Source organism: Anser brachyrhynchus, assembly GCF_964034855.1.
Source record: "Anser brachyrhynchus genome assembly, chromosome: 9".
NCBI classification, from domain to species: Eukaryota; Metazoa; Chordata; class Aves; order Anseriformes; family Anatidae; genus Anser; species Anser brachyrhynchus.
In genome coordinates this window covers 24,209,958-24,231,756 of record NC_137703.1, presented here as the reverse complement: position 1 = coordinate 24,231,756, position 21,799 = coordinate 24,209,958, and the positions used below count along the sequence as shown (strand labels likewise).

Sequence of the window (21,799 nt, the reverse complement as noted above, 5' to 3'; positions counted from 1 at the left end):
TTGTCTTTAAAATAGTAAAAAAAATTAACATTTCTTTATAACTGTAAAAATTGTATTTTAAAATATTTAAGGCATTTTTAGTCCCCCAGTGTAAATTACTTATTACAGCGGCATCACTTTTCTAAGAGATACATGTCACATCTCATGTACGAGTGGATTGAGCGCGAAGGCGGGTTGAGCGAATGAGGCTGTCATTTGGCTGAAGCTATTGCATTCAAAAAGCAGGGTGGGGAGGGAGGCTGTTTGGTGTGACTAAGGTCATTTTGCAGCAAGGTATTCCAAAAAGTAGGATAGAATACTATTGCTATTATAGTAGTAATCAAAACAGACAGTACTCACACTGCATTGTGTTCTAAAAGGGAAAAATTCCTCTCTTTATTTTTATAGTTGGAGCAGCTCTTGTGTGGCAGCAAAACTGACACTTGGGATGCAAAGACATTAATGGAATGTTGCAGGCCAGATCACGGTTATACACATGACAGGTAATATGGTGCTGGTCTCTTTTTTATTTAAAAAAAAAAAAGTATTGGCAATAGAACATGCGCATCCAAATAACCTTTATATGTGTTCAAGATGTGGGAATTATGTATTTGAAGATACATTGCACTGAAGATGACTCTGCAATTATTTTAAGTACAAACAAATTTAAAGTTCTCTCTCTTTTTCCCCTCTTAGTCGAGCAGTGAAGTATCTCTTTGAAATTCTCAGTAGTTTTGATAGTGAGCAGCAAAGACTGTTTCTTCAGTTTGTGACGGGTAGCCCCAGACTGCCTGTAGGAGGTAGGTTTTGTTTTGTGCATATTGCTATATGTGAAATCAAGATTTACTGATGTATTTCAGAATAGGTGGATTTACTTCAGTAAAGGGGGAAAAAATAAACTTGTTTATTTTACAACTTCGTATGTTTGCTATTTCTAGTTTTAGGAGTGTCGTGGTAGACTTAAGGTAGAATTATATTATGAACTTTGTGTTGATCTCATGATATTTGCATGTGAAGGACTCTCTCCTAGTTTAATTCATGTTACCAGATAACCTACCGGAGGGCAAAGTTCAAAATATTCAGGACTTCTAAGCAAAACTTAAATTCTTGTAGTTCGTACCATTATTCCTCGCCTTTTGAGTGTCAGTTTTTTTTTTTGGGGGGGGGGGGGGGGGGGGGAGGGGGAGGCTGAGGAATTTGCTGTGTTTGCTAGGGATCGTTAGAAAATACATCTCTTGCCATACTCTTGTCTGAACATTACTTAAATTCTCTATTTCTCCTAGATAAAGGAAGAATTGACATAAGGACAAGTTGCTTTAAGAAATGTTTATTTTTTTAATCTCTTTTGGGCAGAGAGTGCAGATAGGATTGAGGGTTAGGGGTATAAAAACCTTAGCTAGAGAACATGTGGTTGGTACAGCAGTCAAATTTGGAGAATGATAGAAAATGTGTATGAATAACAAACTTAAAACATATGCTTGGAACAGTTTGTGTCTTTTTCCCCCACATAAAGAACACAACTAAAAATAGAGGGGTCTAGTTTATTTCTTTTATTAATATTGGAAAGCTAATCTACAGAAAAGATTTTGGCTTGTTCTATGGCCTTGTAAAGCCGTATACTAAACTTTGAAAAACATAGATTGAGAGCTGGTGTTTGGAGATGTCTGCCTGCTGTTGCTGTTCTGAATCTCTTCTCTTCTCAATAGGCTTTCGAAGTTTGAATCCTCCATTGACAATTGTACGCAAGACATTTGAGTCTACAGAGAATCCAGATGACTTCTTGCCCTCAGTAATGACTTGTGTGAACTATCTCAAATTGCCAGACTATTCAACCATTGAGATAATGCGTGAAAAACTCTTAATAGCTGCAAGAGAAGGGCAGCAGTCATTCCATCTTTCCTGATCACAATGAAAAATGCAATGTCTGCCTGTTACAGCAAAAGAGAAACTCATGATTCTTTTCTAAATATATCACCTGAGTCAAGGAAACGTGTTACGCCTTCTTGTTGTAGAAAAACGGCTTGCAGATTATAAACAAAAGACACTTGGTTGATATTCATTAAAGGCCCCTTTGGACTTAAAGTGATCAGGCCCTAAAAAGTTGTTGTGACAAGGTTTCTTTAGCAAGTTCTTGTTTAAATTATCATTTATTTGATGAGTGAAGTTTTTAACTTGCTTTGCTGTGTGAAATTTAAAAAGGGATGTTTTTCCAGGCTGGAACAATAAATGTCGCTGTGCAGTTTAATACTGGGCTGTGTGTATCCATCTAGCTGAAGTCTGAAGTTTTTCCTCCAAAGACAACTTTTGTACATAAGTACAGAAATTAAAATACACCATGTATTTGACAAATCTAGTTTAGTAGACTAGTTCTGTGTACCCTCACCTGCCTCTAATTTTACCCACCCTCATGTATTGTCTGATGTGCAATTCACTTGGTTCTTTTTGTGTGCAACATTCAACAATTGTTATGTTTTGGTTAGCATGAGCATTTAACTGCTCCATGCCTCTTTCTCTGATTTAAGATAATTTAAATTTTACTGAAATCAAATATATATTGTCAATATAATTCAGCCTTTGTAACTAGGTAGAACCTTTCTTATAGCATAGTTTTACTGTAGTGGTAGGATATACTGGTGACAGTCTTTACCAGTCTGCGCTCTAGAGCTGTTTACACAGTGATTCAGGCAGCAGAAGCCTCTTACTAGAGGCTAGGAAGAATTTCATGTAGTTGAAGTCCAACAGCTTGGGCTGGCCAGTGTGTATTGTGGTAAGGCCAGAGCATTTCGAATTGATGTAAAGTTTTTTAAAAGACAAATTAGCTGTTTCATTCCCTGTTTGAGTAAACAATTTTCTTGTTCTTGATCTAAGTTCCTGGTTACTTTTGTAGTTTTTTTCTCCCCTCAGCGCTAGCTTGGAACAAACAGTTCAGCCTTTGTCTTTTGACACAGATAAAGCACCTGTAAGCAATGCTCTGTCCAACTGTTTTATGTGCTGATTTCTCAAATCTGCAATAATTTACTTCATCAGGTTAATGTTTTTACCTGAATATAAATAAAAAAAGTTTGCTTCACCTTTTTGTTCATAGTTTTGTACTGTATGCATAAAGTTCAATTGTGTAAATTGCTGTAATGCAAGTAAATCATCCTAAATCTACTTGGCTAACAGCCTGCAACTTGTGGATGATTTACTATTAAAACAAGACCTTTTAAGACCTCCAACTTAGAGGGAATTTTTTTCTGTTCTGTGGGTTCAAAAAAATGGGCAATTATAAATATTCCTGAGATGTACCTGCTATATAGTTCATCTCTATGAAAATACGATAGTTAATTACTTTTATTCAACTTTGAGAAATCAAAATTCATTTCAGTGCTTAGTAATTGTTAAATTCTGGCTAATCAGGCTAGTCTTTCCCCTCAACTAACAATAACAAATTTTCTTTTATCTAGCTGAAGAACTTGTACCTTCAGATTATGTATTTCAATACATGTACGGACATTCTTACAGTGAACATTCACAGAATTACATGTGGTTGCTCATACCAGTGCAACTGAAATGTAATGCAAATCTGTCATGAGCATGAGTAGAATGTGAAATCCTTGCACAAAGAACCTGATAACTGAACAGTTTCTGCTATGGTATTAAAACTGAAAGAAGGCGCTTCACACTGTACATATAATGGTAGTGCACAGTGCGACATAGTTTTCATAAAACTTCAAGGCAGTGTTTATGGACTGGTGTTTAAATTGTTCTGATAACTTGATCAAACTGAGCACAAAGAAGTGTTTATAGTGTGTGGATAGCAATTTGTTCATTTTTTTAAGGTTCTATATTTTAAAAAAACTGACTTGTGTAAAAAAAAAAGCTAATATTTTGTATTAAAATATCATGTGTATTGATATTTTTTTACCCCTGTTGTCTCCCTCTAGAATCTGGCTTTCATCGACTTTGAGGTGTTTTCAAATTTGATTTACAGCCATTTGTGTAACTCTGTTTCAGTGGGAAAATAAGTTGTTGGTTGCCTGTTTCAAAAGGAAGGAAAAAACAAGTTCCTCCTGTGACAATTGATTTTTGTTCTTGTTCTGGCTGTCATTATCAGCACAGAGCAGGATAAGGATGTAGTTGGCCTGAAAAATCAACTTAAACTCTTTTCATAGAATCATAGAATATCCCGAGTTGGAAGGGACCCATAGGATCATCAAGTCCAACTCCTGGCACTGCACAGGTCTACCCAAAAGTTTAGACCATGTGGCTAAGTGCACAGTCCAATCGCTTCTTAAATTCGGACAGGCTTGGTGCAGTGACTGCTTCACTGGGGAGCCTGTTCCAGTGTGTGACCACCCTCTCGGTGACACTTTCTCCCCCACCTGTCCCCTAGGGCAGCTGATAGTGTATTGGCAGAGCAGTCTGTCTTAAAAGGTTAAAGATAGTTGGTTATTAGAATAAATTGAGCAGTTACAGTTTGCAGGACTGTAGTACTTACTGCAAGCAGAAATGTAGTATCTTAAGAGTAGCAGAGAACCAGCAGAGGGGTGGGGCAGAATGTTAGGTATTCCTTCTTTTCAGGAGCTTTCAGAGAAAAGCTTGCGAACATCAATTGTAGCGGTGATCAGATGTAGGTGTTTCAGATTATGTGGGACTCCTAAGAATATGTAATATCCTTAGGACTGAACTGCTTTGTGTACCTTTGTCAGAAGAAAGTCTTATTTTTGAAAATAGAGGCCTTTTTAAACATGGTAACAACTGATTTTAAGAACACTATCAGTTACTATTTTGGTTGAGTTTCAAATCCTTCAGAATAATTTTTATTGCTGCTCTTAATTCATGAAAAAGGTGCCACCTAAGCATTGATGTGTGTTACTGAACTTGGGTGGTGATTTTTTTTGTTGTCCTTAAAGGTTTGCTTCATACAGAAATCCTTTGCATAGGGAGTATTTAAGTAGTGCAAAGTCTGAGATGAAATTAGTAAGTTGCAGTGCTGCTTTAATATATGTTCTGTAGGAAGATGTACAAGAATCAGCTCCAAGTATGTATAAAATTGCTATGGCCAGTGTCAAACTTGATCAGATAGAAAAAAATAAATATGGTTGAGGGGAACAGAGATTCTCAGCAATTAAATCATGCAAGCCGTCCATATGTGAAAGTTTTACCATCTCCTTTCCCTGCTGAGCTTTCATTTACTGAAAAGGTGGGTACCTCGGGCAGGGATTGAAATTCCGGGTGCCTGGGTCACTTGTGCCCTCTTTCCTGGAGGTAGGTGTGTAATCTGCAGAGTTTCTGGGCCCTGTCCCACATCTTTTCAGCAACCTGTCTTCAAGTGTAATACCAGTTCCTGTGATTTTGAACCCTATATCTGACTTCAGGACCAAGGATAATGCAGGACCCCACTCCTCTACCCCCCACAAACAAAACCAAAAAAGCTTTTCTATAGGTAACACTGACAGAGTTAAGAAGTGAAATTTGCTGAGAGACTACAATAAAAATGTTGGAAGGGGGAAAAGGTTTTACTGATAGTTCAGTCATGTTAGGGCTTGTTCTGTTTTTTTTTTCCTGCTCTACTTTCCTAGCTTTACTTTCCTAGTCTCTTGATAGTTGGAGCTACACAACTAATATGCTGTGTTTCCTAAGGCTTAAAAGTTTTCTATCATGTCAGAAGAAATGTTCTCTCAGCGTGCTCTTTCCTGTTTTTAATAAGTTTGCTCAGCTGAGTGCAGTTGGTTGCAGGAGTAGTCACCTCCCTGCAGTGTTCCACCAGTGCAAGGGCATAAGCTGCACAATCAAACACTTTTAAACAGAACATTAATGCGTGTTTATACAGCAGCTAGGAAACACATTTCATGGTTTTAACTGTCTCTGAGCTCAAAGAATAACTTCCAGTGGGCTAACATAGAATATGCCTTTAAAGAAATACTGTGTCTGTGTCTTTTACGGAAATTGAACAAACATGTGCCTTTTTTGGGGGTAGAGGAGGAACTGATGTTGGGTCTCCTTTGCTGTGTGCATGTGGGGAGTTGTCAAGTCTTGAACCAGAAACAGAATGAAGCAATGCGTGTGCCTGTGTATGTGTAAAACAATGAAGATATATCCAATGTTTTCAAGGCACCAGGCTAAAAAAGGCCCTGATGGCTTTTGCTGTAACTACAGTGTGGTTACAACTTCCGCAACCTGGGTCAGAAAAAGACAAAAAAAAAAAAAAAAAAAAAGGAAGTAAGAGGAGAGAGAGAAGTGAATGCCTTACACTTCCCAAACAAAACATGGAGGGGGAACCTCCTGTGAAATTTCCTTCATCTTACAGTTAAGGAAAATGTCCTGTTCAACCTGTAAACAGCACGTTGGAAGAGGGGAGGGAGGCAGACAGACAAAAGCGTTAGGATTCTTTTGGTTGTTTCCCCCTGCTTTAATAGGCTGTAGCTATTTTTGAGTCCCCATTAAAGACAGCAGGTAGGTATGCCTGGGCATAAATGGGAGACAGCAAGTATTTTGCCCCCACTTTCTGAGAACACGGAAAGTAAAGAACACGGAAAGTAAGAGGTGGAAGGAGGAGGTTCCCCTTCGCACAGGTAAGCTTCAACACTACCATCTCATACTGAAAACCAAGGCAGGTTGATGCTGCCATGGTCCTTAAGTAATGAAGTTCTCTCATCTAAACAGCTATTTCCCAAAGATAAAGCTGAGAGAAAGGTAGATAAGGTCATGAGATTTCCTTAGCTTTATAGCTGTCTTTGTAGCCAGCACTCCTGGGTTGTACCTGTTTTTAACTGTCTTGGGTGCTGGGTTGCTACAGGAAGGGAAAATAATGAATTTTTCAGTCTCTTCCCTTGTATGCAAGAGTACTACAATAAGTTAGTACGAGAATTTGTGGCAAATGTGTAACTATAAACAATGCTATTTTGTGGCATTCAATTCAGGAGCTAGGTATTATGGAATCATACTTCATTGCTTTGCAGAAGCCTGTCCTCCCATTCTGTGACTCCCCTTTATTCCAGTTTTATCTCACAAGACTCCTGTGGCGGCTTCACGTGGTGGATGAGCTTAAATACTGAAAGGATTTGATGTAGTAGTTTCTGATAAAAATCAGGGTAAATACCTTAGATCTTCACTAAAGTAAAGCCTATTATTTCAGGGAAGATAGCAACCTTAGCATGCTTTGAAGTCAGTTAAGAAATAAGTCATAGGAGAAAAAAAGAAGTTAGTTAAATTTTGTTTGGTGTAGGAAGGCCCTGACCTAGAAGTGATGAGAAACAATATTTAAAGAAAATGTGTTCTGTTTTTCTCTTCCTTTAGTTGTCACCCATGTGTTCTAGGCTAAATAGGCTAGGCTTGGTCTGACTGCAGCTGCTTTGTTCTTTGGACTTCTTGTATGCAGAAGCCTCTCTGGCAGGCAGGTGATGCAAAACATGGTGCAGAAACAGTCTATGAGGTGGCACTTTATTTCCCAGCCTCCCCTTTCAACCTTTTATCACAGGTCATTAATTCTTTATATTAAAACTGTTGAGACAATGGCTAAAAAAGTGAAAATTTCCAACCTGTTTCTTCCTTTCCTAAAACCAGCGCTTCTCAGGAGCAAGCTATATTCTGGGATGCTAAAACTACAGAAGTTCTTCAAAAGGCAGGAGGAGGGGGAAGAGAATACAGTGGGGAAAAGGCTATTGAAGAGTAAAATGATCCCAACTTCAGTAGCACTGAATTCAATGACTGGTAACTTCTAATTTAAGACCAGAAGCATCATGTTCTTCTAGTAGACAAGAAATTAGAGACAAAAGGATTAACTAGGTGGAGAGCAGCTCTGCTGAAAAAGGCTGAATTCAGGTCAGCATTGTGCCCTGGCAGCAAATAAAGGCAGTAACATCCTGTGCTGCACTAACAGGAGCGTGGCTGGTAGACTGAGGGATTATCCCTGTTTCACATCCCCAGAGAGATTGTGCAGTCCCCATCGCTGGGTTTTTCAAGACCCAACTAAATAAATCTGTTTTAGTAAAACACGTTGCAATTCCAAAATTAGCTGACTATATTATTTAGAATGTAAAATCAAAACTGCATGCATTTACTAATAACTGAGAATCAGAAAGAAGTTGATATGCATCTTAAATAGTCTTGCTCTGTTTTGTGCTACTGTATCAATTTAAATAAGTTCAATAGAAGAAATTTATATGCAGAGAGAGGTTTTCTAAATTTTCCAATAAAATGAGTGGAAGTGACAAGGGTCTCTGCAGCTGCAGATCATGAGTAATCTTCGTCTTCATAGGACTCTGTTTCGACTGAAAGAAAATTACAGGCCTTAATTGCTTCTACTTCTCGTACTTCGAATGGGTTTTTATTTCAAAACTTTCTTCTGGCATGTTACTTGTTTTTAATATTTAGTGAAGTGATATTTACCTGTGTCCAGGAGTTATCTCAGAGTTTCTCTCTGTCCTAGAAGATGTCATCTCCAACTTCGAGGATAAGTAGTTAACATGATTTGACAGCAATTATGGAGATGCCATAATTCCATATACAGGATTTTCTGGAAAGAGCAGTTTTTACAGGTATTAGCCAAAAATATCATCCAGACATTGCCTGAAAGTTGAAAGATTAGGTAAAATTAAGAATGTGCAATGCGAAAGACTTTATAAAACTCATATCCCAAATGTGGAATCAGATTAGGTGAATGATGACAGTAATGGTCTGTATGTCCGTAGTGATGCTCAAGATGTTTCTGGTCATGTTATATAATTAATTATTATAATTAACCTTCTGTGTTATGCTGCTACTGGCTAACTTTTTAGTAACCTGCATCCGCAAAATTCATCTTCTAAAGAGACCCCTGTGCAGTTTAGACTTTACACTATGGGTGAAGGAACAGACTAAGATGCTGTTTGATATTAGATGCACGTTTCTCTGAGAGAATTGTACATTCAAGCTCAATAACATTTGGTATTGGTTTTGACAGCTGTGGGATGCCTAATCTTGAGTTGATATAGATCTTGCATGTCCATAATAGTGTAAACAGAAAAAGGTGTAGAAAACTAGCAAATAGCTGAGATCAGCTAGGATTTCCCTCTGTGTGGATCTTTTTTTTTTTTTGCATGTCTCTTAGCTCCCCTTTCTCCACCACACTAAACACAGTTATTGTCTTTCAGTGCTCCAAAAAGAACCTGTAGAACTTTGTCGAAGTGTGTGACTTCCCCTTCAGAGCAACAAGGACTAGGTATTTTCCATTTGCTGCTAGGCTGTAAGCAGCATGGATATGTATTGTGCTGCTGCTTTTCTAAACAACGTGTTAGTCATGAAAGACTGTGCTACAGCACCTGTGCAAGTAGCTGAAACTGTCGTATGGATGAAAGATTATTTTTGCCATGCACTTTTTTTAGTGTAGTAAAGAAATACTTAATACCTTGCCTTTTGGACTACAGAGTGTAGAAAAAATTCATGTGACAGTGGAAAATTTGCTCAATATGCATACATAAGAGTGTACTTTGGTTTTCAAGTTTACAATTTATGTATCTTTATTGAAAAATCTTTAGTAAGCTTGTTAATGTCAGTAACTCTGTTCCTTTGTTTTTAAATTGCTGAGGTAGCTTTTTTGTATAATCGGTAATCATGGAGGAAAGGAACTGTGTTCATTTTAAGGTAGGTGATCAATACCTTGACACTGTCATTTTCAAAAACAACCAGCCTTCCTCCCCAGAGTAAAACTTCGTTTACAGAGGTGCTACCTAGTGGAAAAAATGCCTGCCTGGCTGATAAAGGCCATTTGTAACACTATAGCATACACACACCAAAAATGTATGCATTTTGCTAAATAACTAGACGCATCTTTGAGACAGCATGTTAAGTTTTTATTACTTGGATTTTTCATTACTTGAACAAAACCCTATGCACTAGGGAATTTGGTATGTGGCTATGTACTCCAGAGAATCCTGTAAGTATACTTTCTTTCCTTCTGGTTAATAGGCATACATACATTTTAAATTAAAAAAAGTTAAATTTGAATATGGAATAAAAATGAAAGAATCTGTATTCCCTATTTTGAATCATTGACTTCTTAAACCATGTAAGAACTTTAACTTTATAGACACTTACTGAGCTACACAGGAAGACAAAATAAAAATTTGCTGTTACACTTTTATACTAGAAAATAGTTTGAACACTTGTCACTGCTGTATTATTGTGTACATGCTATAAACATGCAAGTAAGCTACTTGATGTTCTTAGTACTGCAGATTTCTATAATTTTCTAGTCATTTTCAGAAACATAAAATGTTAATATACAATTCACCCAGAACTAAAAGTGTAGGGAGTAATTCCACCTACTAGTGTCTTACATAAGATTAGCTAGCTGACAAAAATTGGGCTGGCATATTCATGTTTCTCCCTAAGATTTTTGGGTTGAGTTACGATATGTCCTAAATCACTTTCTATCCAATTATCCCAAAGACTGAATTATTCTAGTATTAAGGCACAGAATAAGGATGTCTGTATTTTGTGTGCCCAAGTCCCAAAAGATGTTTGGGGTCAAAGTGATACAGCCATGTTTAAACCATACTGCAAACCATGCTGCAGTTGACCTGAACACCTGCCTGATGATACCTGTCCTGCTATGATAAGTAAAAACAATTAAGAATCCTTATTTCTATTTGTATGAGTAATAAATTTAACATCACATTTTTAGTTATGTGTAAGTGACGCTTATGCACTCTGGCATTTATTTCTGAAGCTTTTTATGGTATAAGAAAAATTCCATGTAACTTTTTGATTTATTTGATATGCAGCTTTTCCAGGCTCACAGTAAGCTAAACACAATACCTGCTTCTTTAGAACACAAGGATTGTTAACAGGAGGAAACTGCATGAAGAACGTGTATTTGCAGTGATTATACATGGAGAAATGGCGAGCAGTCAACATGTATTGCCACGAATTCTCCTTGTGAGCTATAATGCACTGAAAAATACAGTGACTAAAAGATGTTCAGTTCATCTAAAAGCATGTAAACAAGTTGCTTGATCTTAGTGTAGAATCACCTACAGAAGTAAAAATCTACAAAAAAGACTCTGATAGCATATAGCTCCTTAGTCTGTCAGGAAAAAAGAAAAAGGCAAAATGAGGATGGATGACAGAAGAAACTAGATAGTTTTAATTTGAATCAAAGATTTAGATTATTGAGGAAAATACACCTGAAGTCTTTACTGCTTGCAGTCTCCAAATAAGGACTGGATACTGTTATTCACGCATACTTCTAGTCTTGACATAATATAAATGAAGGAGAGTTTTTTATGTGGGAGGCCAAGTGAAAATTGTCCCAGAAGTGTCTTAAAACATTACCATTTTGTTTTCAAAAGGTTTTAAGAAACACAGTACAATATGTGACAGGCTGTCATTAACTCTGACCATTGACTATGTGAAGTGCCCAGTGCACATCCACTCCCTCTGCAAAATGTACTAGTACCTTGAATCCATTAAGTCTGTTTCCTTAACTTTATTTGACATTAACAACGTATATATTAATTACACAGTGCCTTCTCTTTCAGTATAAGTGTCAGTCAGAATGGCTTCATTTTTTTCCCCATAAATAGTGCACAGATGAAATCTATTCTTAATTTTTACAGAATTTAGGGCCTGGTTGTTTTCTTTAGCAAATGTTTTCATTGCTCAGCTGAGCAGTTTAGAGCAATAGGATGAATTTTCTATTTACTACTGGCTTCCTGTAGGATGCTAGGCAAGAATCCAACTTGTTGGTTAGGTGCCTAAATCATTTAGGATTTGGCCTGGAGCTTCACCTGTAAAACTGGAATAGTAGTACTTCCACATCTCTGGGGAGGGTGGTGAGGATGTGGTGAATTGTGATAAGCACTGAATAAGTTAGTTGGGAGCCTGATGATTCAAGGTATGAAGGCATCGAGGTATTTTGTGGATCCCCATTGACGAAAATACAGGTATACATCTCTCAATTGAAAGAAATGCCTAGGGAGAGAAGAGAATTGAAAAGAAAGTTTGGACTGAGGCATAATCTAGTACTTTAAAATGAGGTGTAAGAGAACACGAATAGAAAAGGCAATATCTATCTGTGAATTCTAAATCTAGTGAGGGTAATGTTACTGAGGAATAACTAAATAAAAAAAGGAAAAAAAGCAGCATGAAATAATAATAACAAAGGAAAACAAAACAATGCACCACCAATTAAGTTTTGGATTTGCTCTCAGATTTTGTGTTGAAATAAAAATGTTAATAACTGCTCTCTTTAAGATGTTTTACCTTCCAGCTGCTGCCTTTAAAATCACAGGTGCTGTCCCTTTGCAACCACAAACCTTGAAACCTGTAGCATCACCTTTTTGTTTATTGCTCAGGAAGAATATCAAAGAGAAAAGTTAAGGCTTAATATTTTTCACTGGAACACCTTGTGATTTGCTTTTATTTCAGTAAAAGGTCTGTCAGAATTTTATTTGTCCTTCTCTTCTCCTCTGTACAGCTTCTGATGTGTAAGTTTTTCCACTCAATAAGAATACAGACATCATGTCCTCTGACACATGCACCTTGAAATTCATGTAAATAAGTCATTTATTTACTGACTATAAAAATAGCTCTTCAGATCTAGTACTTCAAATTCTCATGGTCAAATACTTATTCTGATAGCTGTCAATAGCTGCTGTTAATTTGAGTTGTTGAAACATCTATGCAGATTCTAAAAGATATAAGAGCATTCTGACATTAAGATTCTGCTTTCCATTTGCTTTGTTTCTCTGACTGAAAAAAAATAGTCTATGAATGATGTCTTAAATTATTTTTTATCTATTGAAATTGTGGTCACATTGTCATCTTTTCAGAGCCAAAGACATGGCTTAAAGAACAGAAGGGAAGACTTGTAAATGCCAAAACCCATACGTTATCTCAATTATTTTATAATATCTATATTATAGGATTTAAATGTCTTAAGCTACAGTTGTGTTAACAGCACAAAACAAATGTTGAAACTAATTTGAAAGACTTTTCAAACAACCTCCTTGGAAGTTGATTCAAGCCTGGTATAAATATGCATGATTTTACCCACTGTAGCTTTATTTACATAGATATGGGTCCAGATCAATCATGTCTTTTAATTTCTTATTTCTTGAAGTACAGTAATACTTGCTGTAATACCACACAACGTGACACTAAAAACCATTAAAAGAGCATATAGCACAGCTTTGCTGTGCAAGTCTCTAGTTTCAAATTACATATACAGCTTACTAGAGAAAGGTAGGGTAGCTATTGAGACATTAATTTTTCTGGCGGCTTTCAGAGAAAGACTTTAAATTGCTGACAGTCATTTTGTTTGTAAAACAACTACGCTGTTTAGAGGCGTGGATTAATTTCAGTCCATTGCTCTAAATCCATAAACCAATACTCAGGATGATGAAAGTTCCTGTGAGTCAAACAGATGAATATAGGGGGCAAGCTGCTGACTGTCAGACACTGATAAAAACAGGTGTCAGGGATTTCCATAGCACAGTGTTTTTGTGCTCCCCAGTCTAAAAGCTTAACTTCTGCCATACGGATGCCCTCTTAGAATGTGGCAATTGCCCAAGACCTCATGCTTCCCACAGTGAAGAATGTTTCTGTACCTGGGCTGGCATCTCTCTTGACAGTAGTTGCATTACTGTCTCTCTTTGTATTACAGATCCCCCTGAACAGCAAATGTTAAATAACAGTAGATACTTTCACTACTGACAGTGGTAAACAAATCATCACTGGTTTCCAACATCAAAGTTAGCAAACGAAAAAGAAAACATGCACGTTTCAAGCAGCTTAATAATACAGTGCAGAAAAATAAATGGAAATGTAAGGGATGGGGAGGAAAGCAGATAAAACCATACATATTGTCACGGTGCAGGGTGTTTTCCAGTCTCTGTCAAGATAAAAGAAAAATAGCAATTGTTCAGTTGCGTATAAAAATAAACCAATATTTCCCTCTCATCCACGTATAGCGGTAAAGTATATTTTTTATAATTTTGTCTCTGTTCAGAGCCTTAATCTAATCTCCTATTGTCACCAAAAATTCCCCTCGCAATGCAAACTCACGACCATCAGCCAAAATAAGTTCCAATGTGAAGCACTTGGTTATGCAACTTGAAAGCTCACTGGATTCTGTGGGCTGCTTATATGCTTAAGCAGGTACTTTAGTACTTCGATAGACTGAGGCATGGGTCATTCAAATAGTTATAATAATAGAATGTGCCTGAATAGAAGGCATGTACTTGGGAAGAAAAATTAAAGGCATGTAGAAAACATTTTGAATGAAAGCATTATAAGCCCTATGAAACACAACATTAAAAAAGCAGTAATAGTTTCAGAGACGGAGGCAATGATTTTCAAAAGGATTTTAGCTTTAGCAGCTATTGGATATGGGATCGGGAACATGATGAGCAATTTGGGGAATTTGTCTCCAGTTTAGGGAGGCTTAGTGTCCATTAGTGGGACACTTCTGAAGTGTCTCATATAAAATTAAAAACCTAGTCCTTTTGATTAATTGGAAGCGAAACACCTGAGATACTTTAAGGTAGGCACAAGCTGAGGGAGAGATGAGGAAAATGTCAGTTCTGCGCTCTGACAACCAATATCATAAAGACAGGATTGCAGCTTGACCTAAAACATGAAACAGAAAAGAATCAGTCCAGATTCAGAGAAGTCTCAACACAGTGACTATCTCTTCTAAATAAGTCCTATACTATTAAAATAAAATTTAACTAAGCTAGGTGGTTTTAAAAGATTTCATCAATATTAAAAAAAGATCATTGTTGTTATGGGGGACACTCCCCTTGGGAAATCAGAGATTTTTGTTCCTCACTAAATATTTAATCATAACAGATAAAAAATAAAAGGCAAAATCTCCTTTAAGTCACTAGCGGGTGAGTACTTCTACATCAAAATAAGTAGTTAAGCTGTAATGTAGCTTAGCTTATTAGTGTGTCTTAAATATTAGACATAATACAATTCATATTCTAGCAAGTGTAAATGAGGTAGACAGCTTGCAATCCTTACTGAATATTTCAATTAGTAATTTGTAGAAAGCTGACTAAAATTATTTAAACTATGCATATTGGAACATTAAAATGCATAAAAATACAGCATTTTTGAAAATCACTAGCTAATTACATAGGCATAATACTTAGTGTTGCACAGTTAAATATTTTCTTATGAAAATGGCATATATAATGCAAACGCTGCTTATATAGTCTGTAAAACACAAAAGGAACACGTGATATAGTTACGGCCTGCTCAGTTGGATGTGTTGACTAGCTTAATTTTAAAGTTGTTCTCTTTTCTGCAAATACCATACTCCTATGTCAACAGAATTCAATATCTTATCTAGCTGTCAGTCCTGAAACCTCACTTCCCAACACTTATTTAATTATATTAAGTATAAGGCCACTTAAAAGCCTCAGACATAGGTCAGAGTTCCATCAGAATTAGTAAAACCTTTGGGGATACAAAGACCAATTAAAAAAATAGGGGCACTCCCTACCTAGCTTATTCACGCATCCTGTTCTTTAACAAAGGTCCATCAGGAGAAGAACTCAAGCAAAAAGAAAGATCAGGTTAGAGAGCAGAACATCTTTTCAACTTGTCCTGATGATTTGCTATAGAAGATGTTTAGAGAATTGGATGAAACTCTTTATGAACAACTATCTTTGAAAACCTCGGTGGAAAGGTGAAGTCCTAGGAGACTGGAACAGAGCAAACATTTTTACTGAAAAGGAGGAAATGAAGAATTACAGCCCAGCTGCTTTAACATCAAATGCTCTAGAATTCCGGGCTATATGTACAGGTTATTTCAGAGCATTTAGAAGATAACAAAGAGACAAGTAGAAACCTCTGTGGACTTATCAGGAATAAATCATGTCAAGCCAAATAATTTTCTTGTAGAACAAGGCAACAGATCTTGTGAATGGAATAGAAAAAAACGGTTATAACTTAACATGGGCTTGCCTTTGGAATTGTTTTCTATGACATTATTAAAATTATATATTATAAAATTATATAAACTTAAATTAAGAACTTTTTATTTTCTCATGGTGCACGATGGTTGCAAAAAATGCTTGAAAAAAAAAACAACAACCACCCAAAAAAACAAACAACAACAACAACAGCAACAAAAAAATCCAAACCCATCATACTTAAAGAACAGTAAATCATAGTTCAAAGTGGAAGAATTCCTTCCAAGTTCCTGTTTTTTGCAGAGATATGACATTTGACAATGATCAGTAAAGAAAGAATGATGAACTCGTCTGATAAAAGTACAGCAGTTTTTGTGTGAAGAGCTCTGATATTGAGAGAAAAAGTAAAAGATAGTTGTAATATAAAGAAGCAACTTAATTTGAGTATGTATATATATGTTTAAAATTTGTATTACCACAGTGCCTATAGGCACTATCAGGACCCACTGTTACCTGGGGTTGAGAGGAGCTGAACCAGAGCCACCTGAACGAGCTGGTGAAAGGTGTTAGGGACGGAGTGAGAGCAGAGCCAGCAGAGGGAGCCAGTGTGGCACAGAACATACGACTGAAAGGTAGGGGAAGTGAAACAGAACACAGCACATCAGGTAACAGCAATGACACTTCAGCTTAGAAGGGTGGCTGTAGGTGCCTCCAGGCCGCTACACACCCTGATGGACTCTCAGTTCAGTCAGCGTTGCCAGTTGTTTCTGGCCATGACACAGGTTTCAGCCTTTACTTGTACGAGAAGTTGAAAGGTTTCTAAAAACCAAGAGCTACTGCTGCTACCCCTTCTCCTGCAACCTGCTGACAGAGATATGAAAACTCATTAGTTACTAGAGGCTTAAATGCTTCGCTTTTGTAGAAGTGACGGCACGGAAGGCCAGAGTCCGTTCACTGGTTTACACATCACTGATCTTGGCTCTGATCAGAGGCAGGGAAAGAGAGACAGAAACGGATTTAAAAAAACGGACTTAGATAAACACAAAAGTGCAATTTCTCAAGTTTTTTTCTCCCCGCTACGAGCAATTACAGGGACAATTTTAATGCCCTTTGCCTCCTTTGTTCTTGATATACTTTCAGCCCCAGTTCCTCACAGGCGGGAGCAGAGCAGCACTCCCAGGCCTCAGGGGCTGCTTTTCAGGGCCTCCTGAAGGCGGGCGCCAACCCCGGCCGGGAGGAGCGGGACGGCGCCCCCCGTCCCCTTGACCCCACGTCCCTTGTCCCTCAGGCCGCCTCACGCGGGGGGCCGGCGGCTGCCCCCTGCCGGGCCGGCGGAGCGCGGCCGGCTCCTCCCCGCCCAGTCCCCGCCCGCGGGTTGCCCGGGGAACGAGGGTAGGGAGCTGCCTGGCGGCCGCTTTCTCGTCCCTCCCTCCCTCCCTCCTTCGTTCCATCCCTCCATCCATCCTTCCATCCGTCCCCTCCTTCTCTCTCCCAGGCAGAGCGGCACCCCGACCCAGCCGCCATGCCCCGAGCCGCCCCGCTGCTCCTGCTCCTCCTGCTGGCCCTGGCGCAGCGCCGCGCCTGCCTCTCGGGGCCGGCCACCGCCGCGCCCCCCGGCGCGGACCCCTGCCTCAGCCAGCCCTGCCGCAACAACGGCACCTGCTACCCGGGGCCGGCCCGCGGCCCCGCCGTGCCCCGCCGCCCCCAGCCTCCGGCCGCCTACCGCTGCTCCTGCCCCCCGGGGGTCACCGGCGCCTCCTGTCAGGTAAGGGCTGCGCGCTCCCCTCCCGGCCTCTCGCCCTCGGTGTCCCCCCGAGCTCCCCCGGGACGCGGCGGGGGTCGGAGGAAGCCCACCGAGCTGGCCGCCGCGGCGCAGCCGCCGCCCCGGGCTCGCCGTCCTTTACGGGGGGAGAACCGCCCTCGGAGCGCCGGGCGGCAAATCGCGGCCCCCGGGCATCGCCCCGCCGCGGGGGTCCCGCTCCGTGCCGTAGGGGTCCTGGCCCCCGCGCTGAGGGGTTGCACGGCCCGCTCCGGATTGCCAAAGGTCAAAGCGCCCGGGAGCGGGGACCCGAGACACCATCGCCGGTGTCCTTCTGACTTGCTTGGTCATATTAGGGTTTAACGTAATCGAAATTAATTCTCATTGTTATGTGAAGACTTCTTTTTATTTGCCTCTGTCATTAAGGATGAAAAATCCCCGTTATAGTGCTCAGAAATCCACAAGTTAATCTTCTGCATCTTCAGATGAGGAAAAGCAGGTGCAGGGACAAAGAGGTTTGGTTCCTGCATATATACAGTTACTTTCTGTGGCAGCAGCGTAGGAAAGGCTGTATGGGTTGCCTTCCATTTTTTTGGACAATGCCTTCTGTTTTACATGGATTTGATGTAAAAGCAGATGAATTCAAGTAAATGCAGTCAGTTTCACTATTTATTTATTTATTTATTTATTTACTATTCCTTGGTTGGATAGTACCCGAACTATGCTGCTGAACAGATGAAAGGGATAATACGTTTACTGAAGACTTAAGGCGTAGGTGAATTTGGAAGTCATTGTAAAGTAAGAGTGCTTTGCTCCGAGCTCTGTACCGGCCTTGAAGCATCTCCGATGAGTCAGTGTAACAGGGAAAGTGAAAATATTAACGCTAATGAGATTCTGCAAAGTCAGAGAGATTAAAGAGGATTGAATAGAATTCTCTCTGGCTAATTTTAGCTGTTGGCCTCTTAAGAGTTTACTACGTTTCTATTGCTACAAAGAGAGGGAGAGAGCGCTGAATGTTTGCATCTGCTTACTGCTGTTACACTTTAGTGTCTGAGATCCAGGACTGAAAGATTAATGAACCTTCTAAAGACTTAGTAAAATGTAACGCTTGTTGGCATCGTACCTCCTGTGAAGTGTTGTGTCTGGGGAACGCGCTTTAATTGTTTCTCTAATACAAGAGAGGCAATATTTTCACAGCGGTTACGCTTTTTATTAAGTAATAAGAGGAGGCTTAGAGTGTCATACATTTTGTTTCTTTTTATGAAATACCGAGTAATGACCCTTGAAACAGAAAGTGATGAACAAGTGAATGCCACTTCTGGCTGTTATGTCAGCAGCTGAAGTATGGATATTAGTTAACTGTGAAAAGTTAATATGGTTTTGAAATGCAACTTTAACTAGAGAGCGGGTGGATGGTTTAGAATTTAAAGGGATAATATAAATACGTTGCTTTTATCCACAGCTGAGGTTTTGCTCTTTTTATCAAAATAGGAAATGGATAAATATTATACAAATGCATTAATTCTTGTGTTTTGCTGTTATTCAGATAACAGCGGTCAAGCTTAACAATTCAGTGAAAATAAATAAGTAAAATGATTTTTAACCCTTAAAGGATAGGAGGAAAGCTATAGGCTAAATCAGGGGGACCATGGGGATATATTTAGCCAGGTGGTTTCCAACTTACTGCTGAGGTTGTCATGGAGGTTGGGCTTGGAGAAGTGAATACCAACAAGGAAATAAGAGCAGTAATTGTTTCACTTAAATACCCAGATCATAGAAGCTAAGTTTGAGGTTATACAATTTGTGATGAAACTGGAGTTCTCTGGAACTACACTTGCCTAAAAGTATAGAAATATTTTTGTGTTACTTCTTGTAGCAAAGGCAATATTTCTCTCCTTCTGCTCAGATGCATTAAGGCATAGAATGAGGGAAAAATGTTCCAAATATACCTGCAAGTCAACTGGGTGCAGTGAAGTTGATAATGTAGAAGGACTGGTAACAAAACTGGAGATTGCCACAGATTGTGTTGCTGAAGTTTTTACTGTAACTGGCTTTGAGGCACTTGGTGGAGCTGGTGCTGGCACAGGCAAAGTGGCAAAGAATAAAACTGTCATCACACGCGCGAGATGCTTTTAGAGGTCTAGAGCTTTCCTATCACCAAGTGAAGTATTTAACTTGGACTTAATCCAGTTCTATGATCTTATGTTATAGTTGTTTCAGGAACTCATTATTTATTCAACAAAAGCTATCTTAGTATATCCATTCCATGCATTATGCATGCGTATATGTATCACGTTACTTAGGGTTTGAGTATACTTTGCTCTGCAAACTTCAAGATTGTGTTGTTATGGATTGTTTGGTTTCACACTGTGGGACGTTGCTGTACTTTAACTCCGCTTCTTTTCATGGATATGATTTTTTCCCACTTCTCTGTGCCACGTTTCTAGCTTGTATAAAGAATAAATAGAATCACGGTATCTTAAACTTTAGTCTGAGCAGAGAAATCACACACATTCTTTGTGAAATTGTACAAAAATTATAGTGAATTTGGGTGCCTTTCTGCAGGAAATTTAAGCTGTCCTATTCTCAGCTGTATTCTGAGAAAATTTGATGAAATAAATTGAAATAAACGGAGTGACAGATGTTAAAGTTATGCTGACACACACCTATTTTTTTTACTTATGTTTTACTTTGAAAAGCAATCTTTAACCTTTATTTCTAACCACTAGTCTGTTATTTCCAATGACATGTATAACCAAATAAAATTGTTTTTCTTGTTCAGGAAAGTTTTATGTAAAAATTGTTTTATCAGTGCCTTTTGAAATAATTTTAGAGACGTAAGGTACAAAATAACTAAATAGAAAAATGAAAAAATTTGTGACAGACTTGGTTGCTTAAAAAATACAGAATCTGAACACAGTTCATTTCATTCAATCATATTATGTTTATTTGCTTCAACGCTAGTGCTAATTTCATTAAAAGACTATTGTGTGAAGAAACATTGATTTATTAATGATTTTTACCTACTATCATACATGCTTGATTTGGTTTTGATTTGATTTGTTTCTTCCTTTTCTCTTTCTTTTTTTCCTTTTTTTTCCCCCTTTTTCTCCTTTTGTTGACCATTTTCCTCACTCTTTATTTCTTCAGTAATTTTAATGTACTTTTAGTTACTTTATAGTTTCTGTCAGCAATTAAACCTAGGAATCAGGTAGTGTCTCTGAGCTCGCATGCACAGCTTGGAACCAGCCTTCTCACTTGGCTGCCATCTCCAGCTCCCTGCTGTATGGTCTGCAGTGGTGGCACGACCTCTGTGGACTTCTGAGTGATGTGGTGGCCACTGATGCAGCTGGTTTTTGAGTTAGTATTGAAATTAGTATTTTAATAGCAAAAAATCTTTTGGTCTCGAGGAGAATTTGTTGTGTTCATTCTAATGGTAATCTTCTGCGACTACAGTGGAAAATATTTTTTTAAATGTAATCGTGGACAGTTTATTTCAAATAGAATTTTAGAAAGGTGAAAGCTGAGTTTAAAACTGTCAAGGAAGGAACTCATAAAAACTAATGCAGATGGACTGCAGGTTATTTTTAAATTTTCTTCGTAGAGTAACTTGTTGGTCATTCAGCTACATTAAGATAGTGCCTTCATTTAAATATATATATTTTTTCAAAGCATCCTGGGAAAAATGTTTCTTTTCATATTTTAGTCATCTTCTAAGTTAGGAAAAAGAGCACAAACTGCCATTATTGCTAAATTTTACTAGAAATAAACTTCTTGCTGTTCTATTTAGAGATCAGGTACTGTGCATTTCCATTATTTCCTTTGGGAAGTTCTGTTGTATGCTATTTTTCTTTATCCTTGAATTTCAGCCTGATTATGTTTGCCTTCATTCTCTCCCTTTTTTTTGTACTTTTGAATACAAGATGAATTTATTCTCGTCTTTTGATCATAGTATTTGAACAGTTGTAGACTATAATACAATGATTTCAGTTTTTACTCTGTGCCCCCTACTTCTATTTTTTTTATCTCCTGTTGGGTTTTTGTTACTTTTTCTTTGAATTCATTTCTGTTCTCAATATATTTCTGATAATGTGCTCTTTCATGCCGAATGTAGAAATCCAAGGCTAGCAAACTGAGAAGGATTATCGTTTCTTGACTCAATGGTCTACTTCTG

At 38.4% G+C, this 21,799-nt stretch overlaps 2 protein-coding genes and 1 long non-coding RNA gene across 18 annotated transcripts in view; 2 read left to right on the top strand and 1 right to left on the bottom strand.

Annotated features, from left to right (window-relative positions):
• The window catches only part of TRIP12 (thyroid hormone receptor interactor 12), a 75,939-nt gene extending 72,062 nt beyond the window's left edge, over positions 1–3,877 (top strand). For all 16 annotated transcript variants that reach the window (XM_080605257.1, XM_080605255.1, XM_080605252.1 and 13 more), the window contains 3 exons: positions 388–482; positions 676–779; positions 1,686–3,877. In XM_080605257.1, the coding sequence (XP_080461383.1) occupies positions 388–482; positions 676–779; positions 1,686–1,882 (396 nt within the window). In that variant the 3' untranslated portion in view covers positions 1,883–3,877. The remainder of the gene's footprint in view (positions 1–387; positions 483–675; positions 780–1,685) is intronic.
• Positions 3,565–17,116, bottom strand: LOC308200137. Its single transcript, XR_013955257.1, has 2 exons — positions 8,353–17,116; positions 3,565–8,234 (listed from the first exon to the last, which is right to left on the bottom strand). It is a non-coding gene; the product is annotated as an uncharacterized lncRNA (long non-coding RNA).
• Positions 17,117–17,223: 107 nt separating this feature from the next.
• DNER (delta/notch like EGF repeat containing) overlaps positions 17,224–21,799 on the top strand; it is a 121,249-nt gene continuing 116,673 nt past the window's right edge. The window contains exon 1 of the mRNA XM_080605293.1: positions 17,224–17,631. Coding sequence (XP_080461419.1) covers positions 17,389–17,631 — 243 coding nt within the window. The 5' untranslated portion in view covers positions 17,224–17,388. The remainder of the gene's footprint in view (positions 17,632–21,799) is intronic.